Source organism: Lepus europaeus, chromosome 14 (genome assembly GCF_033115175.1).
Source record: "Lepus europaeus isolate LE1 chromosome 14, mLepTim1.pri, whole genome shotgun sequence".
Taxonomy (NCBI): Eukaryota; Metazoa; Chordata; class Mammalia; order Lagomorpha; family Leporidae; genus Lepus; species Lepus europaeus.
In genome coordinates, this window is record NC_084840.1 from 16,055,922 (window position 1) to 16,074,455 (window position 18,534).

At 49.1% G+C, this 18,534-nt stretch overlaps 1 protein-coding gene across 4 annotated transcripts in view; it reads left to right on the forward strand.

Annotated features, from left to right (window-relative positions):
* The window catches only part of NR5A2 (nuclear receptor subfamily 5 group A member 2), a 132,291-nt gene that overhangs the window by 79,131 nt on the left and 34,626 nt on the right, over positions 1-18,534 (forward strand). For all 4 annotated transcript variants that reach the window (XM_062211554.1, XM_062211556.1, XM_062211557.1 and 1 more), the window contains one exon: positions 7,046-7,193. In XM_062211554.1, coding sequence (XP_062067538.1) covers positions 7,046-7,193 — 148 coding nt within the window. The remainder of the gene's footprint in view (positions 1-7,045; positions 7,194-18,534) is intronic.

An 18,534-nucleotide genomic window follows, 5' to 3' on the forward strand; every position in this document is an offset into this window, starting at 1 on the left:
AGAAAGTAGATTTTTATTAAAACTGCAAAAATAACAGTAGCAAATTATTTGGTATAGACTAATTGTAGGAAAATGGTAAAACAATGATACAGAAGAGAAGGAATATGTTTAAGTGAAAGCATAAACCCATATTCCAGAGAAAAGAGGATAATATATGGAAGTAACGAAGAAATCAAAAAATTGAGAATTGCTTGCTTTGTCTTGTTCACAGTTTAATAATAGTTGGGCTGTAGATCGGCTATATTTTCATTGTTGCAGACGGCTCGCTCTGTGGTGTAGACATGGGACGTGTGTGTGTGTGTGTGTGTGTGTAACACACACATGCATCTCTGAGAACAGCCTGTGACCATGTCCCCTTCCCAAACCTGTCTGTGACATCTCGAGCATCTCTCTGTAGCTTCAGCGCCACCTGCCCCTTGGGGAATGGTGGCGAGCGCCAGCCGAGACACAGGCTTTACGGGAAACAGTTGTGTGAAGTGATGGCATGCAAGTCAGAAGTCGTCAGGAGCCTGCCGACACAGGCTGGGGTTTCTGGAGCCAGCACCTCCATGAAGGAAGCGCCATCATTACCATCTTGTGCAGTCGGGGGCCTGAGAGAGGAAGGGGTTGATTGGTGCTCAGAACAACACCTGCCCAGCGGCAGAGCCGACGTTCAGCCTGGGCTGGCCGGGGCCTGAGCGCGTGTTCTTGACCGTGAGCCATGCTGCTTTTTTTTTTTGACAGGCAGAGTGGATAGTGAGAGACAGAGAGAAAGGTCTTCCTTTTTGCCGTTGGTTCACCCTCCAATGGCCGCTGCGGCCGGCGCATCGCGCTGATCTGAAGCCAGGAGCCAGGTGCTTCTCCTGGTCTCCCATGCGGGTGCAGGGCCCAAGGACTTGGGCCATCCTCCACTGCACTCCTGGGCCACAGCAAAGAGCTGGCCTGGAAGAGGGGCAACCAGGATAGAATCTGGCGCCCCAACCAGGACTAGAACCCTGTGTGCCGGCGCCGCAAGGCAGAGTATTAGCCTGTTAAGCCACGGCGCCAGCCGAGCCATGCTGCTTTGTTGGGTAACTCTGGGGTGCCACAAGCTCACCCTCCCCACGGGCTGTGAATTGGCCTTTCGGGTGTGTGACAGCCTCAGTGGATCTTCCAAGCAAAACAAATTCATTTCTCTCCTGAGGAGCTACATGCGTACCTTTCCTTCTGGTCTTTCGGTGTTGTTTTTTTTAATATGGCATTATAAACAGGTTGCGTATTTAAATTATCCAAAAGCAGTTTTAATATGATTATTACCTACTGTTCTAGAATTATTTCAACACTTGGACAAAACTAAAAATCAGGAAAAAAAAATCACAATAGCACCTCTGTAAACCAACCTTCTTTGTTGAGTTATCTTCCAATTTTTGGGGAAAAAAAATCTCCCAAGTAAGGGATTTTCCTCTTGTTTTTCTTCATGAGATCGTTTACTTCTCAGACACGCTGACCCAGTGCCATGGACTTGTGTGGAGAGTGAACTTTAAGACAGGGATGGCCGTCTTCCTGTGGGACATCTTATCAAGGGTGTGAAGCAGGCTCCGAGAACAGGCGTGGGAGGGCTGCTGGGAGGAGGCGGCCTAGCGGAATGGAATGGCTGGGTGTTGCCAGGCAGCACAGCTCGACGGAGCCTCCTCCCCCTGGAGGGAAGATGCTTTCTGTCCTTTGCACGTTGAGGTGACCGCGGGTGCTGAACGTCCGAGGAGCAGCCACAAGCACGTGCTGCATAGAACGTCCACCGCACTCGGCAGCTGTTCCAGTGTCGCCTGGGAGAGAGACTGTGCTCTCAAAGCACTCCCCGGACAGTGGCCAGGTTCGCCTCTCGAGTTTTCTCACATGCCCGAAGGTGATTACTGCTAGGACGGATGGAAACAGGTATCCTGAATGAGGATTAGCGAACAGTGAGATGACCATTGCCTCGGTGCACGGTGTCAGGGCAAATTCCAGACACCAAGGGACGCCCAGAGCCGAGGAACTCTGTGCCACCGTAAAGCTGTTTTGTGCGTTCACATGCAACGGATGCAAGGCCCCCGGGTGTCCCGTCTTCTAGATTGTTCCTACTGAACCCAGTTCGCTGATAGGAGGAGGGGACTGGGACAGAGCAGAGGAAGGAAATGCCCACACTGAATTTTTCAGAGGGAGGGGATATCCAGGTCGTGCTACTTGGCGCTTGGAGAGAGAGAGGAACATTAGGTCCAAGACCCCAATCTGCTCTCAAGCCCAGCGCCTGGCAGTGCTTGGGAAGAAGCCCCGAGTCCCGTCCTGGTTCGTTCCATCCGAGCCAGAGTGGCTGAACCCTGTGGCCCTGGAGGGAGCTTTCCGGGACACCACGATCTAGAATTGAGATGAGGATTCGCCTGGCACGCCGAGTCTGTCCCTGAAATCTAAAGTGAACCATTGGGTTCTAAGGATGTGTTACTATCTTTTAATCAGGCATCTATGTAAATATCCATTAAATAACATTGTTAAGCAAAATGGAAAAGATAATCAGTGACATTAGGCATTGTCAAATCAGTTCTGTTTTTAGCATCTTACATTTATGACAAGAACTGTTTTTCCTGTCAGGTGTTTTTAAAACACACACACACACGTGCATATACATGTACACCTGTATATAAAATAACAATCAAGTACTTTGCAGGGGGGTTGGGTTTTACTATTTGCATTTTGTGGCTAATTAACAGCCACTGTAACATCGTCCTGAGGGAGAAGTCTACCGACAACTTATTATTTTCCATGATTGTGTATCGTATTAAAATGACAGGCACCTTACAATATACAAGTCATCAAAATTCTGGCAATTAGAACTAAAAGCAATTTAGCTGAAACTGTTTCTACCTTCAAGATGAGTGAAATTTATCCAAAGGGGACATTGGCATGGAATATTTCTTCAATATTTCCGTCGAATTTAATGGCACGAAGATTACACGTAAGAGAGTGATAAATTCATTTTACTAAGTACATAAAAGACAAGGCCAGCTGCTCCTGAAATGAGCACCAGCCCTGCATTCAACAATGAAAATATAATTATGTTTGTCATAAAATAGAAGTTGCAGACCTGTGTGCGGCCCCAGGAATAAATCACACGTCCTCCTTCAGAGCTGTGCAATTTGATAAATTATCCTTGAAAGAAATGTTATCGGAGCCCCCATTTAATAAGCATGTTTGAGCTTTCAAATTAGCATGTAAATAAATGTGTAGCTATAAAGTTGTTGGTATGCCAATTGATTTCCTGAGGTCCGTCTCACTAAATATACACTCCTAGGAAACAATTTAGGTCCCTTCAGGCATAGTGTACTATATCTTCAAGTGGAACTTCCAGTATTTGAACTTGTAATTAGAGACCTGTGACAATGACTTACACATCAAAATTTCATTAATCCCATCTTATAAAAAAATGAATAGCATGTTTTTGCTTTACTTAGAATATGGTCTTACCTAATTTAAGGCCTCTCTTAAAATGTACTCTTGGGGCAGGCGTTTGGTCTTCCAGCATCCCACGTCGGAGTGCCTGGATCCCACTCCTGGCTCCAGCCTCCTGCTAATGCAAGCCATGGGAGGCAATGGTGATGGCTCAAGTAGTTGGGTCCCTGCCACCCACATTGGAGACCTGGATGGAGTTCTTGGCTCCTGGTTTCAACCTGCCACTCCCCTCCCCTGAGTGCTGCAGGCTTCTGGGCGGGAGGCAGTGAACAGGAGCTGTCTCCTCTGCCTCTCCAATATTGATGGTTTGTAAAGGGGGTAATTATGTGTACCAAGCTATAGCCACAGTGCATTCAGCTGGTTCAAGCATTGTCCCAACTTGATGGTTTCTTGAGAGTCGCAGGAGTGGGAGGCGCCTCGTTCCCCTCACCCTGCTTAACGGCCGTGCTGAAGACGAGCACACCCGCGGGCAGAGCTGTTCTCTGGCCCAGCTTTGTCTTGTCCAGGCTCTTGCACCACCACTGCCCCACCAGGCCTTCCTGCTGGTCTGTTTGTCTCCATTGAGTTGACATTACAGGTTGCATCTCTCTTATCCAAAATGCAGGGTACCAGAAGTACATATGAGATATATTGGGGGTGGGACTCAATTCTAAATGTGAAATCGATTTGTTTCATATATACCTTATCCATATAGACTGAAAGTAATTAGATGTAATATTTATTTATTTGAAAGGCAGAGCTACAGGGGTGGTGGTGGGGTGTAGTAGTGGTGGCAGGGGGAGATCCATTAAGATGGAGAGGTCTTTCAAGGGCTGGTTCACTCTGCAAGTGACTGCAAAGGCCAGGCTGAAGCCAGCAGCCTGGAACTCCATCCTGGTCTCCCACGTGGGTACAGGAGCCCAAGTGCTTGGACCGTCTTCTGTAGTTTTCTCAGGCAATTAGCAGGGAGCTGGATCGGAAGAACAGGGGCCTGAGCTGTGGCACAGCAGGTAAAGCCACTGCCTGCTAATGCAGGCATCCCACATGGGTGCTGGTTCATGTCCCGGCTGCTCCGCTTCTGACCTAGCTCCCTGCTAATGGCCTGGAAAAGCAACAGAAGATGGCCCAAGTATCTGGACCCCCACACCCACATGGGAGACCCAGGCTTCAGCGTGACCAAGCCCTGGCCGTTGGGGCCATCTGGGTAGTGAGCCAGCAGATAGAAAGATCCCCCTCTCTGTAACTGTGACTTTCAAAATAAATAAATAAAAAGTGAGTCAGCCAACACTCTGTACCAGCTCTCATGTAGGATGCCAGCACTGTAGGCAGGGCGTCACCAACCCGCTGCACCACGATGCAGGTCACCATGTAGGATTTTGGGTGCACCTGTCTTTTGACAGGGACCTGTCACATGACATCAAGTTCCCCTGTGAGAACTGGCAAAACACTAGCAGGGCCCTCCCTTTGTGTGCTGGGCTGTGCTCTCCCTGTGCTCGGCAGAGCTCCACAGCTGGCCCTGGCTTCTTCCAGCTCAGGGTTCCAGGACCCAAGCACCAACCATTTCTCGCACGCGCTGTGGAACAGAGGCCAGAGGAGCTGCGGAACACCTCAGGGTTAGCTTTAGTGCGCAGGGGCCAGCACAGAGCTTGGCACCAGCACTTGCCCGGTGGCTTTTTCATGCATAGTTGACTCTCTCTAAGCTGATTGACACCTTTGGGGGTCGTCTTTCCACTGACTCATAATTTTTCTCACTCTTGAAAAAGGTTTCTGTACACCCAAGTATTCTCTAGTTAAAGCTGAAAATTCAACTCATCATATTTACACAATAAAAAAAATCTATTCTGCCTTGTTTTTAATTGCAAATTCCACTCGAGGGACCAGTTCTCTCGCGTAGGAGGCAGCCCTGTGCCGTCTCTTGGAGAAGCAAGTGCAGTCAATTATGGTAATGAAATGTCAATAAATATAAAAATTTAATACAGTCTGCTCTGGGTGAGTGGCAGATGAGGACTTGCCTCCCAGACAAATTTGCTGCTGCTGCAAATATTAAATGCCCCTAAAAGAGTATCTGGTTGCCTGAGAGCTCTCCAGGAAAAAGGGATGAGAGCGTCAGGTACCCACTGGGCTTTCCCGTTACGCCGTGGTCGCCACAGCAACGCCGGTGCTATCCCTGACGGCCGCCCGACATCTTAACTTCCTACTGGAAACGGACCCGTGTAGGACCAGTGCACCCCCTTCCTTTTATTAATGAAAAGGAAAGGAAGCCTTAGTCTTGTTACCAATAAAGTCACTGCTGTCTTCAGAGAGAAATCTATTACTTTGACATAATTATTTGAAAAAGAGCAGTTTTACGGCATAGCTTTTTAAGAGGCAACACGCTAAAGAATACCTCCGAGGTGACTCTTGCCTCCATAAGCTTGTAGTCTTTTAGTTTTTTTTTAAAGATTCGTTTATTTACTTGAAAGGCAGACCTAGAGAGATCCTGCTCCATTTACTGGTCCACTCTCTACATAGTTGCAATGGTCGGGGCTGGGCTGGAGCCAGGAGTCTCTTTGAGGTCTCCCACAAGGGCTCAGGGGTTCAAGGACTTGGCTATCTTCTGTCACCTTTCCAGGGAGCTGAATTGGAAGTGGAGCAGCCGGGACTTGAACCGGTGCCCAAATGGGATGCTGATGTTGCAAGTGGTGGCTCTACCAGCCACACCACGATGCTGGCCCCAAGCATGCAATCTTGGACCGTGGTTACTTTAAAATATGATTTCATGAAGCAGCTAGGGACGTGTCTCTGCCTTTATTTTTCTTGTCTGGTGTGTCGTCGTGTCCGCGTGGAATGCTATTCTGAATTCGCTGCTTGTGGACTACATGTTTTGAACATGTGAGGGCATTTTTACCAGTTCATGGGAAAAGCTCAATTAGAAATAAGTCATTTTGATGCAAAAAAATTGGAATCCATGCATAATTCTTTCACAGGGTGCATTTTCTATGAATTTTTTCAAGATTCTTCCTGTTGGGGCTGGCGGCATGGCTCACTTGGTTAATCCTCCACCTGCGGCGTCGGCATCCCATATGGGTGCCAGGTTCTAGTCCCGGTTGCTCCTCTTCCAGTCCAGCTCTCTGCTGTGGCCCGGGAGGGCAGTGGAAGATGGCCCAAGTGCTTGGGCCCCTGCAACCCTCAAGGGAGACCAGGAGGAAGCACCTGGCTCCTGGCTTCGGATAGGCGCAGCATGCTGGCTGTAGCAGCCATTTGGGAAGTGAACTAACAGAAGGAAGACCTTTCTCTCCATCTCTCCCTCTCACTGTCTGTAGTTCTACCTGTCAAAAAAAAAAAAAAAAGATTCTTCCTATTTATCTTAAGCAATCATGTAATTTCCTGATGGCAAAAAAATGATGATGCTTGCATACTTAAACATTTTCTGTAGTCAAATCTGTTTCCTGTCAAGCTTATAAAATGATTTTCTTTATCAGGATAACTGGTGCATTAGATAATAACAAATGTATCGAGCTGCTTCCTGGGGAGCCCCCTCTGCCGGAAATCTGGCAGCAGCGTGGCTGTACCCACAATGCTTAGTAACATCAAGTGCAACTTATGTGTCTGGTTCTGCCATCATTAAAACTGCGATTCTGTGTTGCAGGTGGACCACTCCATAATAGCAGCGCAAGCAGGCGCCACGCTCAACAACCTCATGAGTCATGCCCAGGAGTTGGTGGTGAAACTTCGCTCTCTCCAGTTTGATCAACGAGAATTTGTGTGTCTGAAATTCTTGGTGCTCTTTAGTTTAGGTAAGAAATCCTTTCCTCATTCTGTCCGCGACCAAAGACGACTACATGGGGTTGGACTTGGAGTGTCTTGAAGTCAGTGCATGTGTTTTGCTTTTTGTGTTTTTTTTTTCCTGCCATTATAATGCTCTTCCTTACAAATTATGAGATCTTCAGACATGGGTATATTTGCATATATATGTATGTATGTATGTATTTCCAGATGATTCATAGTCCATTAGCAGATAGGTTGGGGTGTGGAAGCTAAGGTATTCAGTTGGAGTTCTGGGTTTTTGTCCATGATTGACAGAGAGGCAACAGTGGGTGGCTGACTGGAGATGGCCCAGGAAAGATGGAGAATTTGAGCCACTGTAGCGTGGATCATGTCTGTGTGCCTGCTACCTGCTGCTGTTTTTCCCCTTCCAAAATACAGAGAGTAATTAAAAGCCTGAGTTTTCAAATCTCTATCAGGATTAACTAGAAAGCGTTTATAGCCAGGTCCACGGCTGTGCGAGTACAAGGATGACAGTTGTCAAGGGGAAGATTTTTCTGTAGGAAGGCTCGGAGAGGAAGGATAACTAAACAAGACGTATTAGCTCAATCAAGGCTCTCAGTGAGCAGTTGAGAAAAATCACCACTGCATGGCATAAAAAAGGGATTAAGGAGATGGATTCTTATTGACTTCAAAGGAACAGATTCTTTTGCTGCCTGTCCCTTACTTGATTTCTGTATTTTGTTGGCTTAATAAAGCCAAGTTAAATAAACTTTTCGCCAACTCCCTTTATTCCTTATTGGCAGACAGCTGAGGGAGGCAGTCTCCCGCGAATGAAAAAAATGCAGAAATGATTTACCAGCATGTGTTTTTTCTTTAGTCTTCAGTTCTCGGATAGTTGTGAATTCATATTCTGAGAAAGAAAAACAGTCGCGCGAGCTGCAGGGTGACACAGATGCACCTCCTCTCCAGCCTTGGTACTTTGGTTTGAAAATGCTTCCCGACAGCGCAGCACACCTGTTGCCAATAAAGGAAGAGTTTGAAGTAATAGAACCAGCGTTGGCTTTTCACATGGAGTCAACAGTTAAACGAAAAAGAGCGTTTTCATATTTTGGAAAGTGCGATACACAGAGCAAAAAGAAATGTTACTGAAAATGTGAAATGACAACAAAATCTGCGAGATGCCGTATTCAAAGGTTCCCAGGGCCGGGGCTGGATCCTGTGTGGTTTCTGGATTAACCACAACACATAGCGGAGTTCTGGCCGAGTGATCCGGCGTCTTTTACCCAAGAGTGATTTTAGAAAGCCCAGAGGTGGCTGGCTCAGGCCTGCTTGCTCTCATCTCACAGATTGTGCTGGTTATGTGAGTCTTCCCAGCCAGTGCATTGATCAGTAATTAAATGGAAAATGTGGTAACGTTTGTGGGCAAAATCTTACAGCATCTTTAGTCATCTCACTGCAGGGGTATTTTAAAGTAGTGGAAGAACTATATTACACTTGAAGGTGTGCACAGTAACCCTGGGCCACCTTCGGTTGTCATCACTTCTATTGTCCCTCCATCATGTTCCACATTTGTCATGTTCTCTGCCAGTCGTGCGGGGAGGGGGGAGGGGTGCACAAAGGGTGCAACCTTTGAACCTCGTAAGTTACCTTTCTGGTCACCGGGGCTGTGGGTTGACCAGACCCTCAGTGGGTCGTGTGCTGTCTTGTTTAATGTGCACGTTGAACATCTCAGGGGCGTGGGCCATCAGAGTGGCTAACCTAAGCGTCCATTAAAACTGGTCTATTTGTTGCTTTAAGAAAAAGGAAAGCATGGCTGTCAGGTCAGAGGTCAGTAACTTTGGGCCAAGAATTTATTTTTAAAGAAGCAGGTCGTTTCCCATTTGAGAGTAGAAAACTTGTTTCCCCACAGAAACAATGGATAATTTTTTTTTTTAATTTCAACTTTATTGTATTATATGGATACATCAACCTTTAGGTTCCCAGGCTAGCCCGCAAACACCTGTCTTACCTGTGACTGAGAATGAAATAATTTTTTTTAAAGATTTATTTATTTATTTGAAAGAGTTACACAGAGAGAGGAGAAGCAGAGAGAAAGAGAGAGGTCTTCCATCCGATGGTTCACTCCCCCAGTTGGCCGCAACGGCCGGAACTGTGCTGATCCAAAGCCAGGAGTCAGGAGCTTCTTCCGGGTCTCCCACGCAGGTACAGGGGCCCAAGGACTTGGGCCGTCTTCCTCTGCTTTCCCAGGCGATAGCAGAGAGCTGGATCAGAAGAGGAGCAGGCAGGACTAGAACCGGCACCCATATGGGATGCTGGCGCTTCAGGCCAGGGTGTTAACCCGCTGAGCCACAGCGCTGGCCACCTGAGAATGAAATCATAGCAAGACCACCATGCAGAGCCCAGCCCAACTCCTAAGCCAGGTACCTGCTGTCACAATCCCTCATGAACTTGGAGCCCCTGAGTTTGAATCCAGATCTGTTCTGATCCCAGCCCAGCCTGGAGCCTCTTTGATTCTTGAGAAAATGAGGAGTTTGTGGCCCGGACAGAGACCAGGGGCTGTGCTGGGAGGGGGTCCTAGTGGTACTCAGGTGAGTCAGGAAGCAGTTTTCAGAGAGATTTGCTGAGAGAAGGCGGGCTGCAGTCCTCAGCAGGTGCAACTTTCTAAGCCCCGTGAACAGCCAGTACAGAGACTGGAAGGCACGAGGGCACGGGTTGGATCTGGGGGTGCCACTCATAGGAGAACGCAGTAGACGTGGCTGGGGAGGGGGGCAGGAGCCTGGCCGTGGACGGCAGCGTGGGTACAGTCCTCACTCAACTGGGCACGACCGTGGGGCAGGCCCTGAGCAGGCGCTGGGGATACGGCGGCCAGCAGGAGAGGGTGCCGTTCTGTAGGCACCGAGGAAGGGGGGCACGGTTCTTAAAGGGGGGGAGGTGGATAACTGGGCCTGATTTGCATTTTTGGTAGCAATGCGGGAAGTTGACCGGAGTAGAGACAAGGCAGGAAACACAGGTGTGAGACTCTGGAGAAGGAAGTGAGGTGAGGGACATCACCTGGCCTAGGCCACCAGCCGCAGCGGGAGCAGAGCTGGAAGGAGCGGCCTGGGGTGGGACTCGGTTTCTGAGTGTGTAGCTGGAGTAGAAACATCTACCAGAGCCGGAGCTGATCTGCGGCGACAGCAGGTTCCAGAGGCCTCTGTCTTTCTCTTTAAGTCATCCTTCCCTAAAGCTTGTCCCTGGCTCCAGGAAAACTTACATGAACAGCACAAATTCTTCTCTTGTGCTGTGATTTCTCCCCCTATACCAGGCTGTGCCTATGAGCAGGAATCAGTTAAGCTCATCAGAAGAGGTCAGAGTGTGTGTGTGTGTGAGAGAGAGAGAGAGAGAGAGAGCGCGCGCGCAAGAGCGAGAGAGAGAGGGATCATAGGCCTTGGAGACCCAATCTCTCCTAGTCATGATATTGTATTGAAATCTTGTTTGCTGCCTAACTATGAGATAACATAATTTGTGCCCTTTGAGAACTTGGCAGAAAAGGAAATATTCTAAGTAGGCCAGCTATGCTTGACCCAAGAGAGGTCAAAACAGAAGTCCTTTTTTTTTTTTTTTAAAAGATTTATTTATTTACTTGGAAGAGTTACACACAGAGAGAGAGAGAGGTCTTCCATCCGCTGGTTCACTCCTCAAATGACCTCAGTGGCCGGAGCTAAGCTGATCCAAAGCCAGGAGCCAGGAGCTTCTTCCAGGTCTCCCATGTGGATGCATCTTCCACTGCTTTCCTAGGCGCATTAGCAGGGAGCTGGACTGAAAGTAGAGCCGCCACGTCTCGAACCAGTGCCCATATGGGATGCTGGCGTGGCAGGCAGCAGTTTTACCCGCTACGCCCCAGCGCCAGCCCCCATCCCTCGGATTTTGTACTCGAAGGAATGAGGTGTTGCTTCCAACACGTTAGCCTCAGCTCCAGGTCAAAAAACTGACACCAGCCCCCTCCTCGGGATGCCAGCCAGGGCGTCCTCTGTCCTAGTGCTCCGTCCGACTCACAGAAACAGGGCACTTCCAGAAGTCATGGGAAATGGAACTGAAAGATCAGCTAGTTTTGATGCAAAAAGCTTTGAAATGCATACTTAGTTTTTGGTTTTTTTTGTGTTTTTTTTTTTATGTGTGTTATCTATAAACTTTTCGAAGACTTCTTATATGTGTGAATTCCAAAAATTATTTGCACCAAAAGAAGCTTCTATTGAATTACAACTTTCCATGAGATTTTTGACGTTCCCTTATGCTTTGTAAGCTGCCATTTATGCGAACAGATGCTGTGGAGAATGAGGGCACTGGCTGAAGAACATGAGCCAAAAAGAAAACCAATCTAGCGAATAAGAACAGGGAACTGCCTTCCATGAAATGCCAATCTTTATCAGGTATTCTGTAGAATTACATGGTTTTTAATTCATAAGGTTTTGTTTGTTTTACAGATTTATTTATTTATTTGAAAGGTAAGTAGGAGAGGGAGAGGCAGAGAAAGATCTTCCATCCTCTGGTTCACTCCCCGAATAGCCTTGGCAGTCAGGGCTGGGGCAGACCAAAGCCAGGAGCCAAGAACTGCATGGGTGGTGGGGGGCCAAGTCCTTGGGCCATCTTGGGCTGCTTTCCCGGGTGCATGAGCAAGGAGCTGAATCAGGAGTGGAGCCGCCGGGACTTGAACCAGCGCTGTGATGTGGGATGCTGACACTGCAGACCTAAGCTGCTGTGCCAAAAGCCAGCCCCTGCTAGTTTTTATCTCTGTGTGAACTGTAGGGTTCAGAGATTCCATGAGCTTGGAGAGAGCATTTGCCTCCCAACGGGGGTTCTTCCGTCTTCGAAGACTTCTTCCTGAGAGCTGATTTTTGCCTTTTGAAAGTGTTTTACTTTTTCATCTGAGAGACCTAGATCTCCTGTCCACGGATCCACTGTCCCAGTGCCCCCAGGGACTCTAGCCGTGTCTGGGGACAAGTCTGCGGGCAGAAACTCAACCCCAGTCTCCCGTGTGGGCTGCAGGAGCCCAGTTAGTTGAGCCATCACTGCTGCCTCCCAGGGGTCAGGAGTTGCCCCTGGAGCCAGAGATCAAACGTAGGTACTTGGATGTGGGGAGAGTGTCTGGACACCCCTGCCCCCTTTAAAGCCTAAGATTGCCTCTTAGGTTTGACTTTTTTTTTTTTTTTTTTTTTTTTTGAGCCATTCACTAGACATCTGGCAAGCTAAATGATTATGAGCGTTCACTGCTTTGTAGGTATTTTAATATATCTTCGTGAAGCTAAAGGGGAAAAAAATAAAATGAGCCTGGTGGTCACCTCTTCCCTCTTTGGAGGTCACTGCCGTTAAAAACTCGAAAGGAGACACAGGAGCCGGGATGAGCTGGAGGAAACTCCTGGCGGCCATGGGCAGTGAGTCTGGAATTCTGTCTGCAGCTAACGCGCTCCGCCTCCCTGAGTGGTTCCCCTGGAATGGGTTCTTGCAGCAGGGGCCTGATGCTGCACACAGCAGATAAAACCACACCGTGGTTACCAGCTGAAAATGTGGACGGGTTTAGCCTGTTGGGTCCAGACATTTGTTTCTAGTGGTTAACTTGCCAGTAGTCCTTAGTTTCTGATACGATGGGTGTTTTTCCCTGACTTGAATTTTGCCCGGTCATTCTTGTGCTCTGACACACAGAGATCTGGTGCTCATTTTCTCTTCCCCTCTATCTGCCATTTGTCTCCTGGGGTTTTAATAACAGAACCTTGTAGAGGTTCCCAGTCAAAACCCTTACAGAGCAGTGGGTACAGCAAAATGCCAAGAGGGAGGTCCGAGGGCACCCAGGGCCTCTGTGCTGACTTCTGCACGAGCCATCGCATAGGGGAGTGCTGTCTGGCTGCTGTGGGTCTGTGTGTGAGTGTGTGTGTGTGTGAGAGAGAGAGAGATAGAGAGAGACAGTCTATGGCCCCTAGTGCACCTGCTCTCAGAAGCTGAGCAGGATCAGACCTGGTTAGTGCTTGGATGGAGGAGAGAGAGAGAAATTGGGCAGACAATCTCAGAGCGACTTGCTGACCTCACATCTCACACAGCAAGAGACATTTGGGGAGTGACCCAGCGGATGGAAGACCTCTCTCTTCCTTCTCTCTCGCTGTAACTCTTTCAGATAAATAAGTAAATCTTTAAAAAGGCCGGGGGTGGGCTTGGAAAAAGCAAGAAGCGTTCTTGGCATTGCGCGATCGCTAGTCTGCTGCTGCTCCTCAAAACCTGTGCTTCTTGACCACTACGGGTGAGCGCATGCGCGTTCCCACCTGCCGCCACCGGCTGGTCCAGGGCGCCCAGGGCGCAAGCGCTCAGCGCCCAGCCGTCCCCGGGTGCATTGGTTAAGTTGTTCTCCTGAAGTCAGATGAGCAAAAGAAATAGCCCGGGGCACTTCTGACAATTGGCAGTCAGTCTGAGCGTTTTCGTGTTCATTTGTGATATTCTCATCTCGGAAAACACTCACTGGACACTTGTCAAGTAGCCGTGCGCGTCCTCATACTAATGTGTTCCTGGTACCCCTGCAGCGGCGGGCAGTGCTGGCAGACCGCATTTCCTGGAATTTATGTAATCATTTGAAATTCAGAAAGGATTGATTAGCATGCAGGAGGTGCCACTGTTCAATATTTACACCATAGAGATTTGGCGGAAGCAGATAATGGCACATAAAGTTGATGCTTGTCTTAATTAAATGCAGTATAATAGGTGTTGTGTGGGTTTGTTTGTTTTTTTTTTTTTCCTTTTAGTGAGCAAAGCAGTTTAGTGATGAGTAGATATAATTCATTTTGGAGTTCTAAGTCGGAATCTAATCAATAGGTATTTACAACCGTGGGAGAAACGGTGATGGTTTGTTATCTGCTGGCACAAGAATATAATTGCCTAAATAGCATTTATTTAAGCATATTTCTGAATTAGCTTATACCTCAAAATATTTGTCTTGTTTTAGTTGTTTGCACGCGTGTTGTCATCTTGCTAACGGCTGCTGTTAGCGAGAGGTTTTTTTTTTTTTCTGACCTACTCCAGTCCTGCATGCCCGGACGAGCCAAGGAGTTGGTTGATGCGTGGATGTCGTTCACTGCCCGCTGTGCCAGCCGCTCTGTGGATGCTGGCACAAAGTGGCTGACTTGGTCCTGACTCAAGGAGGGGGTTAGCAGGTTAGCATGGTCTGCTCAGATCCCACACACTCCTGGGCTCTGCACACGCCAGGGCCTACATCTGTTCTAGAACGGAGCAAATCGGTGACTCACGACTGAATCACTTGTTAAACCTTTATTCCAGTTTACTGATAAAATCTGGTGAGTCCAATCTGGTGTTCTGGCCATGTTTGGTTAAGAGGGTTAAATTCCAATCTGACCGATCCAGCCAGGCAGCAGGAACAGATAGGAAAGTAGAAGGCCTGTCGTCATGTTTGAAACGTTAAACTGCTCCGAATTCATCACGTGCCTGCTGTGCCAAGCCATCGCACACAGCCTTTCCAGGGAGGAGAGAACTCCGCAGCGTGAGAGACCGTTACGCTGTGGACCCTGGGACTCCGAACAAGGCAGGGCGCACCGAGCAGAGTCCCAGACACAGCAAACCATCAGTCTCCGCCCGCGTCTCTCCCCCTCGCCCCCTGCGTTCCACATGTGCTGTTCTGTGCAGGTGCATCTTATCAACAACAAAGTCTTCATCAGCCACCATGGTACACAAACCTGACCTTGATCAGAGGCGTGAAAAGAGCTGAGAGACTGTGCCTGTCCCTTATACCCACCCACCCTTGAGCGACCTTGGCCTCAGCCGTGGGAAGACGGAACCCTAGAATGTTAGCCTGGAAGAGAGCCTGTGACGTGGCCGCTGTTTCAATAATTCCAGAAATAGTGCTTCTGCATCATTTTTTATACTTAGGCCTGGGTAGTTCTTGGCCATCATTTTCAACTAAATCTAAGAAGCCCTGTCACATGTCAGTGATTGCCTAGAAAAGTGAGGAATGTGCTTTGCCTGTGTTCTGTTAGGGCCCAGTTGTGTGTGGGTGACCAGGCGAGTTCAGATCTCTGTTCTGCCCGATTCCCTCGGGGGAGCACCCATGCTCTCGCCGTGTATCATTTTGTCCCATCTTGGTTCTTTATATCAGCATTGATAACACTGCAACGGCCATTTGCACTAGTTTTCCTAAGGGAAAATAATCATTATATAATACTACCAATGCCTGTAGGGCTTTGGAAGATTGCTTGTTTCAGAAGCAGAGGTATGGAGAGAGAGAGACAGAGGTCTCCCATCTGCTGGTTCACTTCCCTGATGCTGCAGTAGGCAGGGCTGGGCCAGGCAGAAGCCAAGAGCTAAGAACGCAATCCAGATCTCCCATGGGAGTGGCAGGGACACAACAACTTGGGCCCTCACTGCCGCCTCCCAGGGGAGCACCCGAGTGAGAAGCTGGAATCGGGCTTAGAGCTGGGACTGGAACCAGCATTCTGACATGGTATGATTTCTTTATTTTATTTTGAAAGAGTTACAAGAGACAGAGAGGGAGAGAGAAATTCCACCCACTGTTCACTCTCCAAATGTCTGCAGTGGCTAGGGCTGTCTGAAGCCAGGAGCTTCATGCGGGTCTCCCATATGGGTTTGGGGGCCCAAACACTTGGGCCATCTTCCTCTGCTTTCCCAGGCCATTAGCAGGGAGCTGGATCAGAAGTGAAGCAGCCAGGACTCGAACCGATGCCCATATGGGATGCTGGCATTTCAGGCGGTGGCTTTACCCTCTAGGCCCAACTGTAACCCCAAGTATGCAGGCATCTTAACACCTACCCCACACTTTTTTTTTTTAAAATATGAATGCTTTTCAGTTTCTTAATTTTTAACATTGTATAATCTACACTGCATGAAGTTTACCATATTAAACTTAGATTTATGTTTTATGTATTTGAAAGGCAGAGTTACAGAGAGAGGCAGAGAGACAGGGAGAGGTCTTCTATCCATTAGTTCACTCCCCAAATGGCCACGACAGCTAGGGCTGGGCCAGGCCGAAGCCAGGAGCCCAGAACTTCCTCTGGGTCTCCCATGGGGGTGCAGGGATCCCAGGCCTTGGGCTGTCCTCTGCAGCTTCCCCAGGCACATTAGCAGGGAACTAATGTGGAAGTATGAGCAGCCAGGACTCAAACCAGTGCCCATGTGGGATGCTGGTGTCGCAGATAGAGGTTTAACCTGCTACGCCATGGTGCCAGCCCCGTATATTAACCGTTTATAACAGTGGCATTAAATACACACCCATTGCTGTGTGCCCATCACAGCCAGTCACCTCCAGAACCTCTGTCCATCTTCCAGAGTTGAGTCTGTGCCGGTAAAACGGTACCCTCCCGTCTCCCCTCCCTCCAGCCACCCCCATTTCTGTGTCCTCATTTTCCATTGAGCAAGTGCTCTCTGTATATGACACTACGCTTTCTGTATAGTGGCACATGAACAGTGGCAGCGACCTCAGAAGGTGGCTATACTCGGAGAGCATGGCCATGTGTCCAAGCCCACACAGCAGGGAGCTGAGAGCCTGTGCCCCAAGCCAGACAGGCTGATCCCTGCCCTACCGTCAGCACTGGCTCCACCACACAGGGAAAGGAAGTTTCAGGGCCTGGGTGTGAAAGAACAGGACAGGAAGGAGGGAGCAGTCTCCTTGGTTTCCCCATCTGTGAACTCAGAAGAGCTGTGTCCATAGTCTGAAGCCTCACTGGGAGGGTTGAAAGCAGATTATCCTAAGGTCCCTAGCCCCGGGGGTACCGGTTAGCAGTAGACCTAGATCATTATCCAGAATCCTGGATTTCTGCCAGGCAAGGTCATCCAAGGTCATCCAAACACAGGCTGTGTATCAGGCAGGGTCTCTTCTTGGATACCATCTTTGGTGCACAGATTATGTGAAAGTCTTCCTCTTGGCCGGCACTGTGGCTCAACAGGTTAATCCTCTGCTTTGCGGCGCTGGCACACCAGGTTCTAGTCCTGGTCGGGGTGCCGGATTCTGTCCCGGTTGCCCCTCTTCCAGGCCAGCTCTCTGCTATGGCCCGGGAAGGCAGTGGAGGATGGCCCAAGTGCTTGGGCCCTGCACCCGCATGGGAGACCAGGAGAAGCACCTGGCTCCTGGCTTCAGATCAGCGTGGTGCGCCGGCCGCAGCGGCCATTGGAGGGTGAACCAACGGCAAAAGGAAGACCTTTCTCTCTGTCTCTCTCTCTGTCCACTCTGCCTGTCAAAAAAAAAAAAAAAAAAGTCTTCCTCTTGTCAGCGTAGCTGCTGTATTCAGTACTAAGCCCTAGTTAAAAAAAAAATCTCTGATCTGCTAACCCAGGATGTTTGGGAATAGGTCAGAGGAGGCAAAACCCAAGGCACCCAGAACCAAAACCAAGGAACAAAGCCCAGAGGTCACAACGTGAGCTTGGGCATGCTTTAGCATGTTTTCATGGGTTCAGAGATGTGGTCTTCGGAGTCCAAAGCCCTGGGCTCTCCAAGCAGAGTAGCTGGGACAAAGAGAAAACAGGGTCTATGAGCTTCCACCTCCTGCTCTGTAAAACCAACCCCAGCACAGGACCTCTGAGTGTTAGGGTGAGCTTCACCCTGCGCGGCTCAGTTCAAGGTCGCGTTTTCTCCGAAGTCTTCCCTGGCGTCACAGCCGGACCCTCCACGTTCCCGTTGCCCCTTAGACCCGTGTCTGTTGGTCATACTGCTTTGTTGGACTTGTTTCGTGTGTTCCACAGCTGGAGTCCAGCTCTGTGTTCCGTGTTGCCAGGCTCAGCGCCATGCCCGGAACAGGCATCAGGTTAAACAGCAGCACTTGGAGTGGGAGTTTAGCCTAGCAGTCAGGACACCTGCGCCCCACATTGGAGGGCCTGGGTTTGGTTCCCAGCTCCAGTTCTTGCCACTGCAGATCCTGGGAAGCAGAGATGAGGGTACAAGTGATTGAGTCACTGCCACTTGGGAAACTTGGATGGAGCGCCTGGCTGTTAGCTTCCCCTGGCCCAGTCTTGGCCGCCGAGGGCATTTAGGGAGTGAACCAGTGGGTGGGAGCGCCCTTCCTCTATCTTTTTGTCTCTCTGCCTCTCAAATTTAAAACAAAAGCAACACGTCCTTAGCATGCTCGGTTATAGTAGCTGCATCTTATTGTCCTGTAGGAGCAGAATGTGTTGTGCAGCTCTTCCTGATCTCACAGCATAACTTATAAGACAGAGATCATTCCTAGCTCCTCCTGTACACCATCCTGTAAGACCAGAGATGTCAAATATCACCCAGCTGGTAAGCGGTAGAACTGGGGTTTGCACACATGAGGCCCCAAAGTCCAGTTTTCCCCACTGCTCGCTGCTACTGTTCTAATTGATTCAGTATGGCAACTGTAGGGCCGTGCA